Genomic DNA, 21,143 nt, shown 5'->3' on the forward strand with positions numbered 1-21,143 from the left:
AACAAGTTGCCTGTGCGTTCCCCTGAACTTTCCTGGTTTACGGAATTTATAACAATATGGGGGAAAGACTGTATTAAAATCATATCTGGCATTACGCTCGTTCGAGGTGCCGTGTCAGCAAGCAGGATGCAAAGTGGAACAGAAGGATTAATTTAATGTATGCTTAAAATAGAAATCATAGTTTGCAGTGATGAGCCGTGAGACTTTCTTCAGGAGCAATCTACGCGGACGGAACAACAGGGCTAATTACACCTCTGCCATCCCAGGGCTACTCCTCGCGGAGCCGTGCGGTCAGCGTGGAAGTAACAGGAGCCCCATCCCTGAGTACGCTTAAAACGTCTCAGGAAAACAGGGGACTGTGCTTCAGGAAGCAGTCCTTCTTGTTTCAGTAGGAGAAATTGTCTTTTTATTTCGAGTCTTTCATTGTGAGCCTTTATTTGGCCTCGGTGATTGATTTGAGTCTAACTCCTTTATTACTCTAAGAGTTTAGATAAGGGTTCAGTTGTCTTCCATTAATGTGAAGTACTTCATCTCCAAACCTTAAACAGAGCGTTTTATGGACACATCTCCCTTCTTTACAGAAGGGACCGGTGTCGTTGCCTCTAATTAGGATGAATAACAATAACCGTACACAAGCGATGAATTAAGTCATGGAACTGTGTGGAACCTGGAACCTACTGATTACTCATGTTTTCCTTCTTTTCTCACTCTAGGGTTATTTTTTTTTTCTTTTCAGTGCTTTTTTCATCTGTCAGTAACGCCCACGTTCTGCATCGGTAATGATGGGAAGGGCTGGCTTTGTATTTGCATCTGCTGCTGCTTAATGAGTAAAGGTGCCGGGGATGCGAACTTTGAAGGCTTTACCCCCACCGTCGGCTGGGGGTCAGAAAAATGAGAGGTCTCGTGTTTCTGTAAGCGCAGGAGCTCGGCTTTACACCTTTGGGGTGGTGCTGCAGCTGTGTGTGAAGGTGACTTTGAATCCTCTACACCGTGCTGTTTCTTACAAGGCCCCCAGCGCCTGCTGGTGTGCTCGCAGGGCACGGAAAAGGTCTCAATTCCTCCCGTGGCCAGGCTAAAAGGCCAGCACAGAGCACCCCAGCACCCCGCCTGGGGACATCCAGGCGCTCTGATGCTTTGGGGGAACTCTCCGGCAGCTCCCCTCCCGTTAACCTCATCACGCTTCGGTTCCTCGAGCTAAGAGACCCTGGCATGGCCAGGTTCAAGCGGCTTTAAGCGTGTTCAGTAGATTTGCCTTACGCAGGGCACGCTGTGGGACTCGGGCTGTTTGTCCTGGCACAGCGGGGCTGGGGTTTGCCGTTCTGCTCGGGGAGCTGTCTCCCAGGCCGTGCTGCATGGGCCAGCTTGTCTCCGAGCGGGTAAGTCCTCGCATAAAGAGCTTACTTGGCTGCTGGGTTTCCTTTGACTGTGGTTCCTGCCCTGGTTTTTACCTAGTAAAGGGATGTGAGCGGCGTGAACTTCAGCTTGTGCCATCTATGAGAGTATGAGGTAAGGGGAGGGGGAAACTCCACCTAGTAATAACGAGGAATTCCTCTGATAGCAGGCCGGGCTCGGAACACGATTTGTCCTTTCTGGGTTGTGTGACAGCGTTATCATAGCCCTGCTCTTGCCTCATGTACAGAAGGAGCTGGTTTCTGTTTACTTTTCTAGTTAAACATACATTTGGCTGTCTGGTTTGTGATCTTGTGTGGGTGTTTCTGTGAATGGCTTCGTGCACCTGTGTTTGTTCCTTTTAAAGCTGATTGTCTCTTACCGAAGAATCGAGGCCGGCTGCAGAGGAAAGCTTCGCGTGAGGTTTTTCAGCAGCAGAAGAAAGAGCAAGGATGGTGGCATGCGTGGAAAAAGTAGTATCAGCAAAACAGTTGAAACCCAGGTCTGAAGGCCAGCCAAATAGGAGAGAACCTTACTGGAAGAAAACATGTTGACTCAAGCAAGTGGGTAGAGGCTTTATTTTGTTTGGCTTGAAAAATTCCTACGGAATCGTGGTATTTTTCTGTTCTCCCCAAAATTGCGCTTGTCGGTTTTCATTCTTTGACTGCCAGGCACCTACCAAAGCAGGAGAGGATCTTTTCTCGCACACTCAGCAGCTGAAGCACAGCACTTAAATAGGTTTAGAGAAGAGTCAGAAGAAGCAACTGTCCGAGTAAGGTCTGCTTACGTGGATTTCGCTGAGTGGGCAGAAAGGTTTCACTTCGCTTTCCTCCCTGCTGTTCAGAGGGAAACTGGCTACGGCAGGGAAAAGGTTGCAGAGCTCGTGAGCGCAGGCGAGTCAGATCTGATTGTCTTGCAGCTAGCAGGACCTACAGGTGGTTTTTGTGCATTTATGCAGCATCGTACCCACAAGTCTTGCATTAGGCAAAACGAGGAATGGGAAAGCTTTTATGTTGCTTCCTTAATTTACCTGCAGGACTGACAGCTGATGGGTACCAAATCTGCTGAGAAATCTGTGCAGGGCTTTGACGGAGCCTTTCTGTGTGCAGCCAACAAAGGTACAGTTCCGAGGCAGTGCTTTGAAATGCATAAAAATCTTTTTGGAGCACGTCACAGAGAGTTGTTTACGCAAATTCGGAGATGATCGTCCCTGCCTTGCTTGGCTTTCCGAAGATCCTGATAAGAGCCTTCACTTTTAATGGTATTGTATTTTCTTAAGCTTTACAACTCAGGAAGAAGTGGTGCGAGCGTGGTAGCACGTGGGTTCCTTGCAATGGCTGTCTTGCAGGAAAAGGAAATGCAGCTCGAGTCACGGTCGGCAGAGGAGCGGAGTAACAAATCTGTCACCGGTGCCTCCAGCAGGAGGTCCACCGGAGTATCGCAAATTTATGCCGGGCCGGTGGGCAAGGCAGGGTGGTAAAGATGATTGATGGTTTGGGGAGAGTTAAACGCAAAAATTGGGAGAAATATTTTGCCTAGACTGTGCCTGGGAGTAGGTTTTACTGTACAAGGAAGCTTTTTGGAGCATCCAGGTTGGGATAGCAAAGAATAGCCAGGAGAGGCAAAGAATGTGCGTGTGTTTGTGTTGTCCCTCCTATCCTTAGGAAACGAGGAGCAGGTTCGGGGCTATTTTTAAAAGCTGCAGCCCTGACCCTTTGCCTTGGGGAGAGGAGGAAATTAGAGGCTTTAAAGGCACTCCTCCGCCTCCTCCCCGACTGCTTCTCCGAAGCCCTGCTGGAGTTGGGACCAGTTTCCCTCAGCTGGGCGGAGGGGACATCTGGTAGCGATGATTCCTCGTGGGGCTTCGCGCTTCTTGCTGCTTCTCGTCGGGGTGGCATCTGCGCTTTGAGCTGGGTGCTCAGGAAGCGTCGATCGGGCCTGCCGGCCTGACGCGTCTGCAGAAAAGCCTCCTCTGGCGTTCCTGTTGTGCTGTCCTAGATATCCCATCTCCAGTTTTCTATTTTAAATTCCGTGCCATGAAATATTAAGTGGGAAGTGGGCTGGGCGGTAGCAGAGCTGCGTGGAGCCGGAGGGCTGGTCTTCCAAACGTGCATCGAGCTACAAAGTACTCGGAGCTCCGTGGAAAAGCAGGCATGCAGAGGACCCCTCATGCTTCTGGTTCATTGGTAACGTGTCAGAAAGGGTGATGGGTTCCTTCCTGGTCCCCTCTGATTAGTTTTTGTCATGAAGCTTTCTATTCATGGGGTTTATCGTGTTTATTCAGTGGCACGTTTCAGAAGCCAAAGAGTGAACTAATGGTGAGACATCCCAGAGGTGCAAGCAGAAGCTGAATAGTTTCCTGTTTTGATTTGTTTCAAATCTAATGTTCAGATAATTTCTTAAAATGGGTTTCTTTAAACTGCATGCCTGAAAGTTATAAAAAGCATTTCCTGAATCGCAGTGAGCTGTTCGACCGCATTTTGGAGCTGGTAGGGTTGAGGAGCTGAAGCATTCTTCTGTGAAGGTTGATTCAATCCCAAATTTTTCGTGGAGCTTATGAAATCAGGGAAGAGTCATCAGGCCAGGATGTCTCGTTCTATTAATTAGAATGGAAGATTCTTAAATTTGCACCATGTGTGAGGGAAACAGTGATTTATAGCTAACGGATGCTCTGCAGGCAGCAGCATTCCATCTGCTACACAAATTTTCCCATTACATTTCGATGACAAGTCTTGGGAAAAGCCTCACACCTGTATTTCTCATTCTGAGTAATGTTTGCCAGCGCTGTGTTTTCACTCTTGCCTGGGTATTTTTTTGAGTAAGATGCCTATTTCTATCTGCTTGCATTTTTTTTTCCAGCTTCAAATCGGAGAGGGTCTGAAACACAACTTGGAGTACACGCAGGCAGCAGAGGTTGTATTTATACCAAAGATAGTTGATGTATTAGTGACTGAACTTGTCCTTTCTGCTCTAGTGAGCAAACACCTTGTTTTGTTTAGCGTAACTTCAGCTGAGTAGGATTTAAAAAAAAAAAAAAGCTTAAAGTTTTAGAATTTCTCTCCCAGTGTAAACTTTTTCTATCCCTTATTGACTTGAGGATTGCTGATACCAACTGGGTCTGTCTGGACTTTGAATTCCATGGGGGTGGGAGCCCGCAGAGCCTGCAGGGCATGCACTGCAGTATTTTGGGAACCCGGGATGTGAGTTACTGCCTCGGTGATCAGCAACTGAGCCTCTCGGAATTGTTCCCCAGCAGTCAGGCAACCTGCTTTCACCAGCTCCGTGTCCCTAGGGAGCAAAAATAACCAAGAGAATTGTATCCCAGCCTGATAAAATTAGGTCTTCTGTAATCTCTCGCAGAACAGCCGGATGGCTAGCTGCCTTCAAAAACATATGTTTTAATGCAGGAATAATGCATTCCATTTCGGATGGCTATAGCCGTGGGAGCTGCTCGACTTAGTGGATAAAGCGCTCCCATTTTGCCTCTGGGAGCAGGACTAATGTCAAACAGCAGGTCTAAAGTGCAGCAATGGAAAAGGATTGTTTGGGATATTTTTCCTGTCTTGTGGTGTTAACAGGGATGTTCCTGTACCTTGGTCCTAAAGGATTTGGGGAACAAAACTGTCCTGTTGTTGGAAATAAAGTGTAAATTGCAAAGAGGAGGATTTAGCTATGACCTGGAAGTACATGCACTCGTTCTGCATTAAGAAAACGTCGTTTAGTAACCCTTGTGTTCCTCTAATGCGAGTTTACGATAAATTTCTCTGAGAGCAGCGTAGGTAACTCGCTGGAGGGAAGCAAAAAAGAAGTGTTGGTTGTGCTTTCTGCCTGCCTCCCCTGACAGCTCCCGGCGCAGAGGGAAGGCACCGGTGTCACCACAGCCACCAGCGCAGACAAAGCCCAGTTCTGCTGGGAATTGATCGATCATGTGGTACTTCAGCTCCTCCTTCGTAGCTGCTGAATGTCGTTAAGGGAAGCCAAGAAGAAGTATTTTTCCCCTGATCATCTTGTGTGTGATGGATTTTTGTGGTTGGCCCCGGGACAGCCGGCGGCTGAGCGGAGGGCGTCGAGCCGCGCTGCTGGGGGCGGTCAGGGTGCCCAGGAGGACAAGGACGGGCAGCCAAGGTAAGTTGTGCTTGGCCGTAATTTGGAAGGGTGGGATCTAAAGGTGTAGATCAAGCACGAGACTGAGAGTTGGCAGGTTTGGTTTCGGGTCCTGTCCCTACGTGTGGCTTCGTTACGTAGCTCCACAGCCGCCGTTCCAGCGAGAGTAGAGCCAGGTGAGGACGTTGTGTCGCCTGTCTCACCTCTACCTTCACGCGTCAGCTTTTCATTTAGAGTGCTGATCAGTCTTTGAAATGAAGAGCCATCTCAATAGGAAGAACCTTTGCTAGAAATACTCCAACTTCCTCGCTGAGAACAGCGGTGAACGCACGTATGTCGGTAGGGACGTCCTGATAAGGCTGTTTTCTTTGCCTACTCGTCATGTCTTCATCATCGCCTTTCGCTGTAATTACCCGCTGGAAGCTGTGTGTGCTTCTGGTGGCAACGATCACGCAGATAAGCTGACTGGCCAAAAGAAACCTGAGGAGGAGAAGAAAACCTGAGGTTTTGAAGTTTTCTGGTTAATTTCTAGAAAGAGGCATGAGCAAAGTCAACAGAAGGTTGGAAAAGGTCACTCCGTGCCTTCCTGTCAAGAAACCGAGGCGCGTGGCTAACACGGTTTTGCCTCGAATACAGCAGCTGACATTCCTGCGCTGTCACTGTGGTGAGGAGAAGGAGAATTACGCCGAGGAGCTGGAAGTGACACGGCAAATTCCAGTCTGTGCTTACTCACCGAGTGGTGGAGAGCCGAGTCAGGTGATCCCAACGGAGATAAAAGGTCCTTGATCCTCACTGGTGCTGCTGGAGAGAGAAACAGATCTGCAGCTCGTTAAACTGTGCTGTCCATTTCTTTCCTTAAGTGAACAGAAATGCAAAGTGCCTATTAAAGGTCTTCCATTCCTGGCATTAAGGAAAGACTGTTATTTGTCCCGCAGGAGTGGTTCTAGCAAATGCTGGCATTTGGGTGGCTGGACGTAGGGCTTCTTGTAAGGCTCCACCTCTCGGTTGTGTGTGCAAAAGGAGAAGGGAGTTGCTCAGAGGTTTGCTTCGGAAGACTCCTTACTGTGTCTGGAAGCTAGAGAAGAGCACGTGTGCTCCTGGGGCGTCCTCACCTTGCAGCCCTGGTCTCATAACGCAGTGTTTGGCAGCAGTAGTGGCTCAAGATGCTCTCGCCTCTCGCACCTTACTCCTCTCCACCGTGCAGAGCACAGGCACCTCGGTTTAAAGCTGTGAACTGCGGTGAACTCAGGGCAGTTAATTCAGCTTTTAAGAATGTATGTTCCGTTTTTTAAAAAAGTATTGAACTGTTTACTTCATCCTGTTTCCAGTCAAGCATTTGTAGTTAACCAAATTTACAATTTTTTTTTTACAGTTTTTCTGAAGCTTTTAAGGCCATCCTGAAGGAAATGCTGACCACCAGACTGAAGCCTGTATTGTGTTAGCTAAAAGTAGAGCTCACGAAGTGCTCGTGAGGTTTTTTTTTTTTGTTTTTTTTTTTTGAGACCAAGACCTGTGTTTATTCTTAGGGCAGAGACTTGAAGTGTTCCCTTGTGGATTAAAAAAAAAAAAAAGTGAACAATTCTTATTGTAACTGGAATGAAAACCTCCATGCTTACGCAATTCTAGATTGGAAGCTGCTCCAGTGAAAAGGGGGAAGTGTTTTCAGTTCGCAGACGGGAAGCTGAGATGCGCGGAGGTGAGCGCCTTGCTCTGCTTCAGGGCCGCGTCCCTGGGCCAGGCACACCTGAGATCCTCTGGCCCTCGGCTCCGTACAGCAGGATGCCTGAGCCCTGGCAAAGGAGGAGGCTTGAAATACGCAGCCCGGTGACCCCTAACCAGGTGCCTGTGCAGGATGCTGAGAGTTTCCATGCTCGGCTGCGTGTTCAGGTAGTCTGCGGCCTGGCCGTGACAGCGACGGTAGGTTGTGGTTGAACACGTGGATAGAAACTGGCTGCATTTGTGGAATTTCCCCTCTCTGCTTTAAATTCTCAAGTCCCTCGTGAAAACGCGATGAATTTTAAAAGTCCTGTGGTGTAGAAAAAAGTCAATTACTGAGTCCCAAGTAGGGAGAATCGTGGATGAAGACAAAGCAAATGAGTCAGATATAAATAATCCTATTATGTCTTGGCTGCTGCCACACCTAGAAACCCTGAACAAACACTGCTGTTCTGTTTAGTTATTCCTCTGTTTGATACACTTTACTTGTTAAGTCCTGTTTTAAAATTGCAGCATGTAAAAATCGTGTAGGGCTACTCAGCAGTAGTGTTAAGTACTTAAGAATGTTGTTTTAGGAATTTTGACCAGAGACGGAGATGCCTGTGCTAGAGCGTGGTTAATTTGCTCTCGGAGTTCCCCAAAATTAGGAAAATACATAATCCTGGAGTCGGGGTTGCTTTGGAAGGCTTTCAGGGCAATTCTTTTTCTGCAGTAGGCCTTTAAAAAAAAAAAAAAAAAAGTCTGGCTAGAAGAGCGAACAGGAAGATGTAATTCCCCTTTGGCTTTTGTGCAGCAAAAGGTTATTCATTGTATAGAGCTTTAGTGAAACACTTCTGGTGTATCTGGTCGTGGCGTGGAAGGCGTTTTGATCTAGCAGAGTCATATTTGATGTATCGTGATTACTGTCATGTGTCTTTCTGGGTAATTACCTAATAGCTTGTCTCCTTCCCTCCTGCGTTGTGGATAAGCTAATTTTAAGAAATCTGAGTGAAGAGGTTTAAAAAAAAAAACAACAACAAAAGACAAAAGACCCTTCCCTCCCACCCCATACCCTAATTCTCTTGTAGCTTCCCTCAAGGAGACCCGAAGTCTTATCTGTTAAGCGTGGCTGTCCTTAATTCCATTTTTTTTAAGAGAGGTTAGGGTTTGTTTGTTGGTTCTTGTCCAAACATGTACCATTTGCTTCGCATTGTTCTTTTGTGCTGCCTGCTGTCCTTTGGGCTTTGTATGTGGCCTATGAAATGTGATCCTCTGACTCGAAGGAATTGGAGAGATTTGTCTTACGCACGCTTACCTGCAGTAATCTTTCTCAGTTTATCAGTGCTGCAGCGAGACAGCTCATGATACTCAGCCCGCGCATTTCCATGGAGTGAAAAGGTAATTTCTAGTGGTAAACCTGGTGGAGAAAGCCAAACAGAAAGAAAGGTTCATGTCCTGACAGCTCTTCGGGGGGTTATTTATGGAACAGCAAAGGTGACACTTTTTTTTTCATGTTCTAGAGATGGAAATGGATGCAGCAAAGCAACAAGGGGGGGTGGGACAAGCCGTAAGGTAGACGATGGCAGTCGAGTTCTCCATGGCATGCGAGATGCCCTAACTTGGCCTTTTCTCCTAGGAAAGTTCTTGCTGCTTATGTTCTCTTGTTTCAAATCCCAGAATACCTTCCTGTGAGCAATAAAATGGTGCGAAAGGGACACGGACACGCTGCACGGCACTGCAGGCACCCTCGTCCTCCAGCAGAGACAGAAGTGTTTGGGCAGAAGGATGAAAGGAAAGACTTGGCGTGGAGAAGTGGGGAAGGAGTAAATAGTCTTCTGTTAGAATTGAGTTTGGCTGCAGGTTACGAGCGGTCTGGCAGCAGCACGGCTTAGAGCGTTCGCTCCTTGCTGGTGCTCTTGCCATGCATAGTGACAGTCCCTCGGTTGTGCTGGTCCAGCTGCTCTGGGTCTGTCCTGGGGGCTGGACGGAGGAGCTGCCGGGCTTCAAAAATTAACAGCATTGCTGTTGGGTATTTGACATCGAGAGAGGAGAGCCTGTGGAACAGTCCAAGAAAGGAAGAATGAAAGGAAGTAGTGAAGCGGAGAGAGTTGGGCAATGTCAGAGCCCTTTTTTCTGTAATTCTGCGATCAAGAATAGCTCTTTAGGAACAGCTCAAATTTTCTGTGGGTGAAATGTGACAAAAACTCTCCAAGAGTTATTGTCACGCTGAAGTAAGCCAGCAGTTGTTGGGATTGTTTCCATGTTTTGAAGGGACTGTTTGAAGCTGTTTCGTGGATTCCCAGTTGAAAGGTAGATTTCTGCTCCTTCAGCACATTCTGCCCCAAGCAATTGCAGACAGCATCTCTCTTCTTAACTCACTAAACCAGTTGATGGATGAGCTTTGAACATATTGTCTGCTCTTCAAGTGTTACATACTGTTAGATACGTAAATGAAAAGGACTCTGCTTGTTGTTCCAGGGAGTTACCTCATGGAGGGGAAAAGCTGACTTGGGTTTCCTGTGATATCCTTTACCTCTGATTGTGCAGGGTGCAAATTCAAAGCCGCCCTGCGTTATCTGGGGATGGAGGCACATATGAAAAGGAAGAAGGCAGCTAGGCTAGGGCAGCCTGCCAATCGCTTAAAGCCTTTGTTAGAGACTAAAGGAAACCTGCGCCCATTTAGGCACTAGTACGGCCCCAGGGGCTTTCTTGGCCTCATATGTAAAGAAGATGAAGGCAGCCGCATGGAAATGATTGCACACTTTTGCATGTCAGTCTACATTAGCTCTTCAGACCCTGGCTGTTGTTTGAATGCTAAGATCTTGTGCTTAATTCTCTGAGTTTTCATCCTGTGGGTCTGTCAGTGCAGCACTTAACCCATCTGGTGAAACTAAACCATGAGGACAGCATCTTCTGCACGAGGACGCTCGCAAAACCCGTCTCTAGTCGAGCTGCACAGAGCCTTCGTGTGACTTCGTGCTGGTCGCAAGGAAGGAGATGTCTCGTTGGCTCTGGGAAAGGTATCTGCCTCCGACGGCTGCTTTGTCCTTACGGTAGAGTCCTCGTTCTTGGTTTGCTGTGAGCTGGGAGGAAAAAAAAAAAAAAGGAGAAAAACTCGAGTCCCAAAATAAACTTCAATTTTAAGCCGGTGAAACTAAGCGAATTAGAAATGTACACACTTCCACTTTCAAATCTGCACTGCTCCGCCGTTTTCTGCGTGAAAAGAAGGTTTTGGAGCGCTTCGTAGCTGTTATGCCAGCCACATCAAATCGACTGCGTAGGTACTCTGCTGTAGATGAGAGGTTGGCTTCTGCATTGCGTTTCTGGGCTGGGTTTTTCTTCCTCTTCAAGCTTTTAACATGAAATATTCAATCGTATCCGTGCACAGAAGAGTTGATACAGGTATCATGCTTCGGAGAGCTGCGATGATTGTCTCTGGTGGTGAGCACATCCTGCCTTTGTGGTGTCTGTGTTAGCGACCTGAGCGTGACTTTCAGGTTTCAGGAGAAGCGTTGTCGTGTCATCCTCCAGCAGAAGTAGGGTCAGGCAGAACATCTCTCCAGAGTTTCCCAAACAGTGTCTGAGGTACATCCAACTACGAGATGTTTTTATGGACGCTCCAGGTTGGCTGAAAAGGCAGGTCAGCATTGTGTTCGGAAGGAGATCTGAGCTGGATTACCCCAAGGAATTTATTTTGTTTATGGTTTTTGTACGGCACTGCTTCGTGCTTCTAGAGTGCCAAATGCTTAAGAAGAAACGATCCTCTTGCGCAAGGGATATCGAAGAGGAGTGATTGCTTTGCTTCCCAGATACCATAATTTCTCTTAAGAGACTGTTACGTACCATGGCACAAGTTTTACTTATATGAAACATATGGAGTCAGCAGACAAGTCTTAGCGAACAAATTGGAGGGCAGCAGTCCAAACCGATGCCTGTTGTCTCCGTTTCTCCTTTTTCAGAGTTTTTGCTTAATTGCAAGCTTTCTATTTGGACTCTAGTTTCTCTCTCTTGGCAGAATATCTTGTCTTAAATTATTGCTGTCAGCATGTCCTTAGCCCTTCCTGCTCCCCCCATTCCCCCAAATTGTGGAGCACTGTCTGTGGTGCTTCAGACTGCCATTAAAAAGGCCATTATGTTTTGCAGTTGAAAGCAAAGCCTGCCGTGACTATAATACTTTATCAACAAGATACAACCATCTTCCTATTAATATTACTACATTTACACACTGCTTTTATAAACAGTGCTCTTTGAAATGGCTGATATGTAGTGATTACGGCTCCATTAGGCGTAGTAACAGATGGTTAACATACAAGTACTTTTTATGTTGTCATCGATAGCAGAAATACTAAAATGAAAGAGAACGTGAAATTAACGTGGGGCGCTGGAGGATCTCGTATCGACGTAAGGTCATCTGATCGAGGAGAAAGTAAACTGCCGTTTAGAGTGATGCAAAATAGGCCGGAGAGGGATAATGAATCATGCTGGAGCAAGACCAGCGAGCGTGGGTACTGGAATGGATAGCAAGGCCACAGGGAGGATGATCCGCAGATGGGCAGACCACAGTATTCTGTAAAACATCCAGGTTTTAGAAGAGGTAGGACTCCTGCAGCTACTCAGTTAGAGGGAGAGGCCTGGAAAGTCCCTGCCTTCTTCACCAGCCGAAAGAGAGGTGGAATTAGGCCATGGACATCAGATAACTTTGCCAAGGTCATGCTGTGGAGATGAAGCAACAGCTTTGCTGAACATCTGCAGTTGCAGCTTCCATCAGGTTTTTTTCAACAGGCACGATGTGATAGCTGTAGGATAAGTCTAACTTAACACCCTCGGAAATTCTTAGCTCGCTTTTTCAGGTGATGCTTTTGTTAAACTTACAGTTTTCTGTTAAACAAATAGTTTTCTGGACACTTTTGGGTTGCCTATTCTTATTTACTCTGTCCATTCCTAGAAGGAAAGTAGCTCACACTTCACCGTTTCTTCCTGTGAGAACTGGAGAGTTCACACTTTTGGGTTTCTGTTTTAGATGAGTAATTCGGAGGGCTTGCACATTTATTGCATAATAATAAAAACAGGCCAATGCTGTTAGAATTAAATGCCAGTGGTAAATAAAGCAGTAGAGCTTAGGTCGTTATTTAAACTAATCTAATGCTTCTTGCACCTCTGAGGCAAATTGGCCACTGCTAAGAGAAACTGCACAGTCACCTTTGCATTAAATTTATTGCAGAATGAAAAACTGAAATGTGATCTCACTCTCATTAAAATTAAGTAATTGATGTCATCTCTCAATTAGAAGATTCTTTTGGGAGCTTTTGGCAAGTCATTCCAGGTTGCTATTAAGACCTGACCAACGAAGCATCCTTAAATTGGAGGGGATGGGAGATGTTTCTCTGATAAGCAACTGAAAGATATGAGGGAGCATCTCAACAAAGTACCTGGTTGCAAAACCACCAAACCCAGCAACCCCAAACCACTCTACGGTGGGGCTACCAAAAGATTTCTTCTCTGTGGAGATTTCTGTCTTGAGGTTAGTAAGGTGAAGTCAGCAACATTTTGAAATGAAGTTGAGTGTGTTTCTCTTAATGTGCTTGTCTCGAGGTACCTGGCTTGTGAGTGTCCTGAATGTGAATAATCACCAGAAGCAGAACTCTGAAGGGAAGGATTCTGATTTTAGCTTTGACACGAGTTTTTCTCGTCACGCTGAACGTAACTGTAATCCGGTACTGATAGCCTTTTGGCTCTGCTTTTCATTAGCTGGCGTTACAACAATTAACTGTTGTTACTAGTTTACTATGAATACATTTTGCTGTTTGTTGCTTTTTCAGGCAGCTTGCAGTTCCCAACCTGTACAGCTAGAGCTTTTTTTTTTTCTGTTTTATTCATAATACCATCTAGTGTGTTTTAAATAAAATAATAATTTAAAAAAAAAAAAAGCATCCCTGTTTGCAAGAAATCTTTCATCTCCAGCTCTGGGCTATGCAGAACTGGAGTGGTAAGAAGACTTGTGTGTTTGTGCTGGCTTCATCATTTTCAGAATATTAATATTTAATTTAGGCTTTTTAAAGCTTTTAGCAGATTTGTCAGGCTTTCTTCCCTGTGGTGGTATACGTGAGGACAACTTGAGAGAGCGTTCTGATTAACTTGCAGTATGGAATGTGGTTTTATTTATTTTGATTTATGATTGAAAAAAAAACTCCTAAGCCGCTCATCCTGTTCTGTAAGTAGCTTTGCCATAAACAACCATAAAACAGATCCAGCAGTTTTTCTCTTTCTCCAGCTAGAGTCCCACCAAGCAAACGCTCGTCACCTCCAAGCGATCGATACCTGTCCGTGCCGTGGGGACCGCCGGCGGCGTCGCGCCGTGGAGAAAAGCGTGGGCAAGCAGCAGCAGCCAGCTGCGTGGCGCGGGGAGCAGCAGCTTCCAGGGCAGCACCGTCGCGTGATCCATCACGGCGTGATCCGTCACGGCCCGATCCCTTCACCTCGCCTGGGCTGCCAGGGCTCGGGGCAGAAGTCGGGCTGTGCGCACGTCGAGCCCTGTGCTGCGAGGGTGCTTCGGTGACGAGGAGGTGCTCGGCTTCCCCTCGGTTAGGGCTGCAGCGTGCTTATTTACGCTGCTGGTACATCTTTTGGAAGTTTGTATAATGGGTTTTCATTGTTTTTTTTTTTTACGTAGTGTTTTCATGATAAATTTGATTTTGGAGAGATTGCAGCTTGTCAGCACATCCGTTATCCGTAGCACGTACATGCCGTGACATTTCAACCAGTTACTAGAAATAAAGTTCTGTCTCCTTCAACTTCAAGCCATTTTATTAACTGAAGAGCACAGGACGTGAGAGCAGATCTGGTTCAGGTAGGCTGCCTTTCGGCAAAGCAGATAATTCGTCCTGAGAAACATTTGGAACCAGCTTAGAGGTTGAATTTCTTTTTTTCCACTCGGACCGTGCAGCTGCCTTTGGTACACAAGCTCCCGGTGGGTTTGCATCGTGCTCAGGCAGTTCTGGATTAGGCCTGCAGAGGAGTTTATGCTTTTCAGCTGACGGCCCTCGGAGCCATGGCCGAGTCCCACGTTGAGCCTCCTGAAATGTGTTCGTGAGTCAAGATGCAAACAATACAGGGGAAACGCAGTCAGCATTCTGGCTTCTGGCAGAGCCCCTTTTTGTTTACCAGCTCATGTTTCTTTCCAGTTGGCTGCTGTTTGCTGGGTCAGTCGATCTGTTGTTTAAAATAATTTGTTTATAGCTAATGCTGGCTTTTGGTTCTTTAATACTGAATTTACTAACAGGAGTTTTTAATTTACCTGCAGAAAGCTGTCTCATTCCTAGGCGAGCGTGTTTGTTTTTCTTCCCTTGCTATTATAAATAAATCACCGTGAGTTTATTTCTACTGCATCAAATGTCTCTGGCCTTCGTGGGAAGAGAGTGCGGCAGCAGCAGCATCAAACGGAACAGTTCGGAGACTGTTTGGGTGTTTGCTTAGGCAGCAAAGCAGTGCTCGCTTGCTGTTGTGCTCTGCCAGGTGCCAGATGTGCAACACGCTTCCTCTTTCATTGATATTCAGCTCCTGCGTGTCGTTAGGGGCTGCCTCATTAATATTACCAGTGTCGGCCGTGCTGTGCGAGGGCTGGTCCCTGGTTTGCACGCCTCCGGCGCGGAGACGGCGGTGCTGGAAGCTGCCCAGTCGGTTCTTCAGCGAGGTTTATTAGCTTTCAAGCTGTCTCGTGGTGCGAGCTTTGCTTTCCCAGAAGGGAGGTCCCCCCGCGCGGGGAGCTCTCTGCCCTGCTCACGCCATGCACGGAGAAGAGCTGACCCCGAGAGGGGGGAAGTGTCAGCAGATTTTCTCTTGTCATTCGCAGTACGAAAGCAGCTTTCCCAAAATCGTGCCATAGGTAGGCCAGGGAGGAGTTCGGATGAGATGTTTCGCTCAGCCTCGCTCTCTAGGCTGCTGGGGAGATTTTAATTATTGCGCGAACAAAGCAGCGATTGTCCAAAGCTTTGTGTCACTCCGGTTGTTGTTTTATCGAGTGCCTCCGGTCCCTGCTCGCTGCGGATCTCAGCGAGGTGCTCTGGGGTCACTTGTTGTGATTACTCCGTTGCTATCTGCTGCTTTATTTCTCACTAATGAGAAATCAACACGGTAGAAATTTTCTCCTGTGAATTTTGCTCACGTGAATGTTTGGCTGGAAAATGTGATCTCAGGAACAGCTTTTAGCAAGGTTGCAGCGACAGCTTTCATAACAAATGCATTGCATTTTGGAGGATTGTTTTATTGTAAATGATTCCCGTATTTGCTTTCAAAGACTAATTCTTCGAACTAGACCACGTCTTTGACTGCAGGATCTTTTTTGTAAGCTCTCTTGTTCACTTGCTTTGCCTTCTTTTTCTTTTTGTCAGGCTGCTGACTGTGTGCTCTTAAATAATCCTACTGATTTCTCCATACTTCCTTCCCTCTACAAGTAAGACACTCGAGAATTCAGTTTAAATTGGAAGAGGAGATGGTGCACCCTTAGAGAGGCCAGGGTGGGAAAATTGGCTGCTAGGAGCCCATTTCTGTGGAAGTGTTTGTGCTCAGCAGCTTTGTGGTGGATCTCGGGTGGGTTTCCCGGCCCTTGGGCTGACCGTGAGCGTGGGGCAGCTGGATTGCTGAGCTGTGCTGTGTCTGCAGTAGGATGTTTTGCCACAGTTTTGCTCGTCCATCCAGCTCAAAGGCTTTCACGTTGGCAGGATCTCGCCGCGTCCTGCTCTCCACCGTCTGAACAAAGTGCTTCTGAGGCCGGCGCTTTGACTCTCCAGTGAGAGCCCCGAACAGAAGTCGTTCCTCGCATCAGCTTTTCTTGTAAAGAGCACTGCAGCTGACACAATAATGGGTTTTCTTAGGCTTGCTGGGGACATGCCAGCGTGGTTTCCTTAGCAGTGAAATTCCTCAAGAAGCCATGGTTGCTGATGTAAACATAGCTGGAAGCTTAACACAGCCTGTACTGAGCGTGGGGCCTGCGATCTGCTTCCTCTGCCCTGCTGCACAGCGCCTTTTTCTTCTGTTCTTTCTGTTTCAGTCGGCTTTCCCAAGCCCGGAGCCAACTTGAACAGGGAGTGCTCTTCAGTCCAGAAGAGACGGCCTCGCCTCGGCGTGGAGGAGCCCGCACACACTCGGGGCTTGTGCGCGGCGCCGAGCAGCTTGCCATGAGCCCGGACGCAGCTCCGCTTTTGTAGTATTTGTGTTGGGCGTGGGGTTGTTTTGAATTACCACGTGCAGAGCAGGTTTAAGGGTATTTAACACAGTGCAAATGACTCTCGATGTCTATCTCCGCTTTGGTTCCCACTAGTCAGGCTCAGAAGAAATGAAATAGGGGAGCCAAGAGCAGTTTGGGAGCTGCTCACTGACTTTGCCTCCTGTGTTTTTGTCGAGTACGCTTCTGGAATTGGGTGGGAGTTTCTGCAAGGCGAATTACTGGTGTTGCACACTAATTTGAGGCTGGGTAAAAAATTAATGATTGTATTGCTTTAACATTAAGTAGTGGGATCCTACTGCGGTGACTAATGCTGTTTAATAGTAACTATCCCAGAGTGAGCACTTGTTAATGCTGTAACGTGGCTGCGGTTTGTGTTGCAGATCTGAATGCTTTGGGACAAACGATGTATTTTGCTCTCTCAAGCAGCCATCATTTCTCTGCTGCCCTTTCCTGTGAAATAGGAGTGACATCCTCATGAATACAGGCTTGGCACTGCCTCTTTGGGAGGATCTGGATAGGAGGCATGCGGGAAAACGTGTCATGATAGATGTCTCGCCTCTTTAGCTTCAATAAATTCATTCCTACGATGGCTTTTTTGTTTGTTTGGGGGGCAATCAGTCTTTTAAGTGCTAACGCGTTCGCTGAGATATTTCTTTGTTTCGACATGCATAATCATCGAGCTCAGCCAGTTATTTGGAATAGCATTTGCCCATCTGGAACTCCATAATTATCGTGCTATGGTGCAGTACAGCATGCCAACTAGGTTAGGGCTCTGCTCACACTGTATTTAAAGGAGGATGGGAGTTGCATTTCCATACCTGAATGCTTTGTGATAAGAAGCACTGTTTGATCAGTAGATAGGGGAGTAATTGCTCTTAACTTCTTTCTTTTCCCATTCTGACATCGTATTCGGGGATCTAGAATTTAATTACAAAAGGCAACTTCGGGTACAGTTGGACTGAAACAGGTTGCATGTCCAAAGTGTGCTTCTGGACGGCTCGGCAAGGCGTTGCACCGTGTCAGATGTGGAGGAGGGCTACCAGCAAGGAATACCCGTGGCAGTTGGCCTACGGTAGGAAAATCAAAGCCTTCTTCAAGAGCGTTCTTAAACGTTGCCGTCTGCAAGCCTTGAAAGGGTGAGTGGCAGGAGTTGCACGCAGGATAAAATCCGTAGAAACTTCTGTTTCAGTCTCATCCCAGGTGGATCCACTGCGGCAATATTCTGATGTTTCTGTGCGCGGGGGCAAGAGGAAAGCCCTTGTGAAGAAGGTTTTGGCGCGTGCCGTGTACTGCAAGCCAGTGCCGCCGATGGCTGCGGTGTGGTAAAAGCTTTGCACGTCCCTCCTCAACCCGTCGCCTTGCTTTGGAGACCCTGACTGCCGCTGGATGCTGGTTGTGCCAAAACTAAGGGGAGATGCTTGGCTTTCTAGTGATGGCTGGCTTTCTGCACGGGTTGAAGTATTTCATTTTGAAGCAGGATGAGGAGTTCTCTTTGGGTGCCTGCAAGTTTTTGGTATTAAGGCTGTGTTGAAAACAGGCTTGGTTTGGAAATTCATCTGTCCACAGTAGCCTGTCTGGTGGAGAAAGTGTGCTGCTTGGAACAGGCGAAGAATTTGCTTGTGTGTAATCCCTGCTAGTTGGGCTGGACGGACAACTCCTGGGAGAAGGTTATCAACACCCGCGGTTCTGAGGGCTCGGTTTCTCCCTGGAGGAAGACAATGATGCACCTCCTGAATAAGTGCTGAGTCACGGGGTTGGTGCTCTTGCATCGAGTTTAGTCATTTCCTGGGAAACTTTTGTTTTCAGTCTGGTGGTAGAGGGCTAGGTCTGTGTGCTTGTGCTGGGGATGAAATAAATGTGAGTTTCTGCCGGAGGTTAGTCAGAAAAGAAAATTTTTGCAGACTTGCTTCACTTGGGCTTTAAAATTCGTTGTGAGTTATCTTGTTTGACATTTTACTCAGCTTAGACTGTGCATATAGCTTGGTCTTGCACACGGTTATGTGGCATTTGCTGTTTTTCATCATCTAAATGCGTTGTTTTGGTGCTGCATTGGTGTTATAAATCCTGTGAAGGGCTCCTACACCGAAACCCAAGTTCTGCTCAGGGACTACTTGTTAAAAATAGGAGAAAACGTTTCTCTTGAACAGATTTTGTAAAAACCCTACTTGTGACAAAGCTTTGCTTTTGTGCCCTGTGTAATATTCAGAAGGGAAAATGTATTTTTCCCCATGCAAGTTGCAGCTATTTAAAAGTTGTATTTTTTTCTTTTCTCCAGGGTGGGGTTAGACGCAGGATTTATTATTTGTGCATGGGATTAAGCTATTCCTGTGCATATGCTGGTTTCGTGGGTAACGTGTTGTTACTCCTACTAGGTTAAAGGTCGGACTGGATGATCTTAGAGGTCTTTTCCAACGTGACTGACTCCATGTGAAATTCATAGGGCTGCACTTTGAAAAACAATAGCTTACATAAAAATTCACTTCAGTCGTCGTACTCTGCAGGTGTTTGTTAGAGGCTGCGAGCAGAGTGTTTCTTTAGTAGGGTTATCAGAGTTAACAGAATTTGGTGAAGTATTTAAAGGTTTTGAGTGGTTATCTCCAACAGTTTTGTTATTTTAAACATTTTACCTGTTGCAGAGGTAGATGTCAGCCTTGCATTGATAGCGAGGTCTGAGCTGCTGGTGCAGGAGCTTATCAAACATCCTCGTCACAGGTAAGGGTCTGAAAGGCAAAGCATCTCCAGCATTCCTGTTCTTATATAGGAATGAGTTGGAAGTATGGCTTAAAGTTTGGCTGCGTCCTCATTTGAGCAACTTAGCTGGGGAAATCCTTTGAAGAAGCCAACCCCGGAGCATGCCGGGGTCATGCTGATGCTGCAAAAACCGTGCACGCGCAACGTGCAAGAATGTTCTCGTGTCTGCTCCAAAGAGAAGAATCAACAAAGTCATAGTTCGTATCGGGGGCTCTTTTATTTACAGTGGTAAGTTTCCAAGTATTTTTCGGTGTCCCGGACTTGCTAAGCCTTTGAGAACTCCTTTGCTAACCCAGGACGGCGCCGTTTGCAGCAGCAGTAAGATGCCACACGGGTCTTTTTCTGCGGGGAAGGGAGGGTCTTCAGCTGAAGCTGATCTGATGCCACCTCCTTTTTGTCAGTCACCCCCTGCCCGCGCACACGAGGAAAACTGAACTCTGTCCTTAGCTCACCCAGGTTGGTGATACATCACATATGGCATCTAAGATTACTGCCCGTAATACACGCGCCGAGACGGGTGAAGCGAGGACGCTGGGTCAGCTGCAACTCTGAAAAGCTGCTGTACGAGAGAGAGGTTCTTCAGTAGTTGGATTTGTTGTTTAAAGGTGAAACAACAGCAATAAAAAAATATTAAAAGTGCTTAAGGTGCACTTGGTGCACGAAGTGACTTGGGGGGAAGTGCACCTTGTGACCTGAAGTGACACAGCCCCAGACCTCTGCACTGCGGCAGTCTGTCGCTGTACACGGGGCAGACCACGCCACAAAGACCCAGTTGCATTCTTTTGAAGTAATAAATGTGGAGATTAAAATAGTTTTAGTTTGATAAAACAGCATTCATCAGCCTTTAGAAAAGATTTTTTTTGAAGTGTGGAACAGAGTCCCCACAGTGCTGGAGCCAAGCAGACTTGTAGTGTATATAAATTAATCTGGAGCTGATCTGTCTGTGAAACTTCTAGTGCTGCAACTGTAGCAGTATAATGCTGGTGCTTAACAAACACAGCTTTGTAAGTCTTGCTGCTTTTTCAGTAGCCTATTCATATTCTTAATGGGAACAGAATGGTGCTGTTAAAGGGGAACTGCAACACACAAACCTGTTCTCTTTGTTTATCTGTACTGCTTTTTGTGATATAGGGACTGTGCAAGGCTTTATTTTATTTTTCTTTAAGAAATCTGTGACTTTTTTTTTTCTGTAAGACTGTAGTTTGCAGGCCTTGGTATTGTCTTCAAGGAGGAAACCTGATATACAGCTTCACGAGAAGGAAGGAGGAGGGAATCTTTGAAGCTGCATCATCATCTGGCCTCAAACAGAACGAGGGAATTGTCTAAACTTGTAACGTAGTTCTAGCGCTGAATTTATAGCCAAAAAGTGTTGGGAGTGCAAGACCTTTTAACAGGTATGCTCTGTTTGGACACGTGAAAAGAGGTTTAAATGTTGTTCTTTGGGTTGCTGAAGCCTGGCACTGAGGACGTCTTAGCTTTTGGCCTTGGTAAAACCATGGCAGGGGGTGTCTGGAAGGTGCCGGTCCTCCAGGCGGTGGAAGAAAGGTGAGCTCTAACTCTGAAATAGGTAATTAATTACTTCAGTGGCAATAACGTTGGTTACTGAGGTGCCAAACAGTTTGGTGTGATAGCTATTTTCTGCCTAGGCCGTAGCTGAGACGGTCTGAAGTGTTAACGTGCATGCCTTTCTAGTTCGGGATTTCTCAGACATGCCACCTAGCACGTCCAAGCACACTCGAGAGGCCTTATCTGGATGTGGCATGCAGCGAAAGAACATTTTGGACTTTCAGCTCTGCACTTCTGGCTTTCAACATCTCCAGCTGGTGGCTACTTCTGGTCAAGGGCAGGAAATCCAAAATCGAGCTCTGCAAAACCGGGCTTGATTTTGTGTCCTTTCAGAGTTAGAGGTGGTAGAACTGCAGGGAGACATGGCCTGGCACACGTGCCTAGGGATTGAGAAGGAGAGCATGGGAAGAAAGGC

At 46.8% G+C, this 21,143-nt stretch overlaps 2 protein-coding genes across 12 annotated transcripts in view; both read left to right on the plus strand.

Moving 5' to 3' along the window:
* The window catches only part of DIP2B (disco interacting protein 2 homolog B), a 68,572-nt gene that overhangs the window by 2,976 nt on the left and 44,453 nt on the right, over positions 1-21,143 (plus strand). The window contains exons 2-3 of one of the 5 annotated variants that reach the window (XM_050716006.1): positions 1,757-1,952; positions 2,061-2,650. The exons of 3 other annotated variants lie outside the window; for them this stretch is intronic. In XM_050716006.1, coding sequence (XP_050571963.1) covers positions 2,590-2,650 — 61 coding nt within the window. In that variant the 5' untranslated portion in view covers positions 1,757-1,952; positions 2,061-2,589. The remainder of the gene's footprint in view (positions 1-1,756; positions 1,953-2,060; positions 2,651-21,143) is intronic. One more of the 5 variants, XM_050716007.1, reaches the window with a different exon arrangement.
* Positions 5,533-14,578, plus strand: LOC118260228 (uncharacterized). 7 transcript variants are annotated; one of them, XM_035570340.2, is made up of 5 exons: positions 5,553-6,767; positions 6,866-7,410; positions 10,058-10,208; positions 12,781-12,902; positions 13,460-14,578. In XM_035570340.2, exons 2-5 carry the CDS (start codon positions 7,180-7,182, stop codon positions 13,742-13,744), a joined length of 789 nt encoding a protein of 262 aa, XP_035426233.1. In that variant the 5' UTR covers positions 5,553-6,767; positions 6,866-7,179; the 3' UTR covers positions 13,745-14,578. The 7 variants fall into 7 exon arrangements, 3 of the variants coding, with proteins under 3 accessions (XP_035426233.1, XP_050571965.1, XP_050571966.1); XM_050716009.1 differs by having other exon boundaries at positions 5,560-6,767; positions 6,866-7,189; positions 10,053-10,208; XR_004782202.2 differs by lacking the exon at positions 12,781-12,902 and having other exon boundaries at positions 5,533-6,767.

This window comes from Cygnus atratus, chromosome 29 (genome assembly GCF_013377495.2).
Source record: "Cygnus atratus isolate AKBS03 ecotype Queensland, Australia chromosome 29, CAtr_DNAZoo_HiC_assembly, whole genome shotgun sequence".
NCBI lineage: Eukaryota > Metazoa > Chordata > Aves > Anseriformes > Anatidae > Cygnus > Cygnus atratus.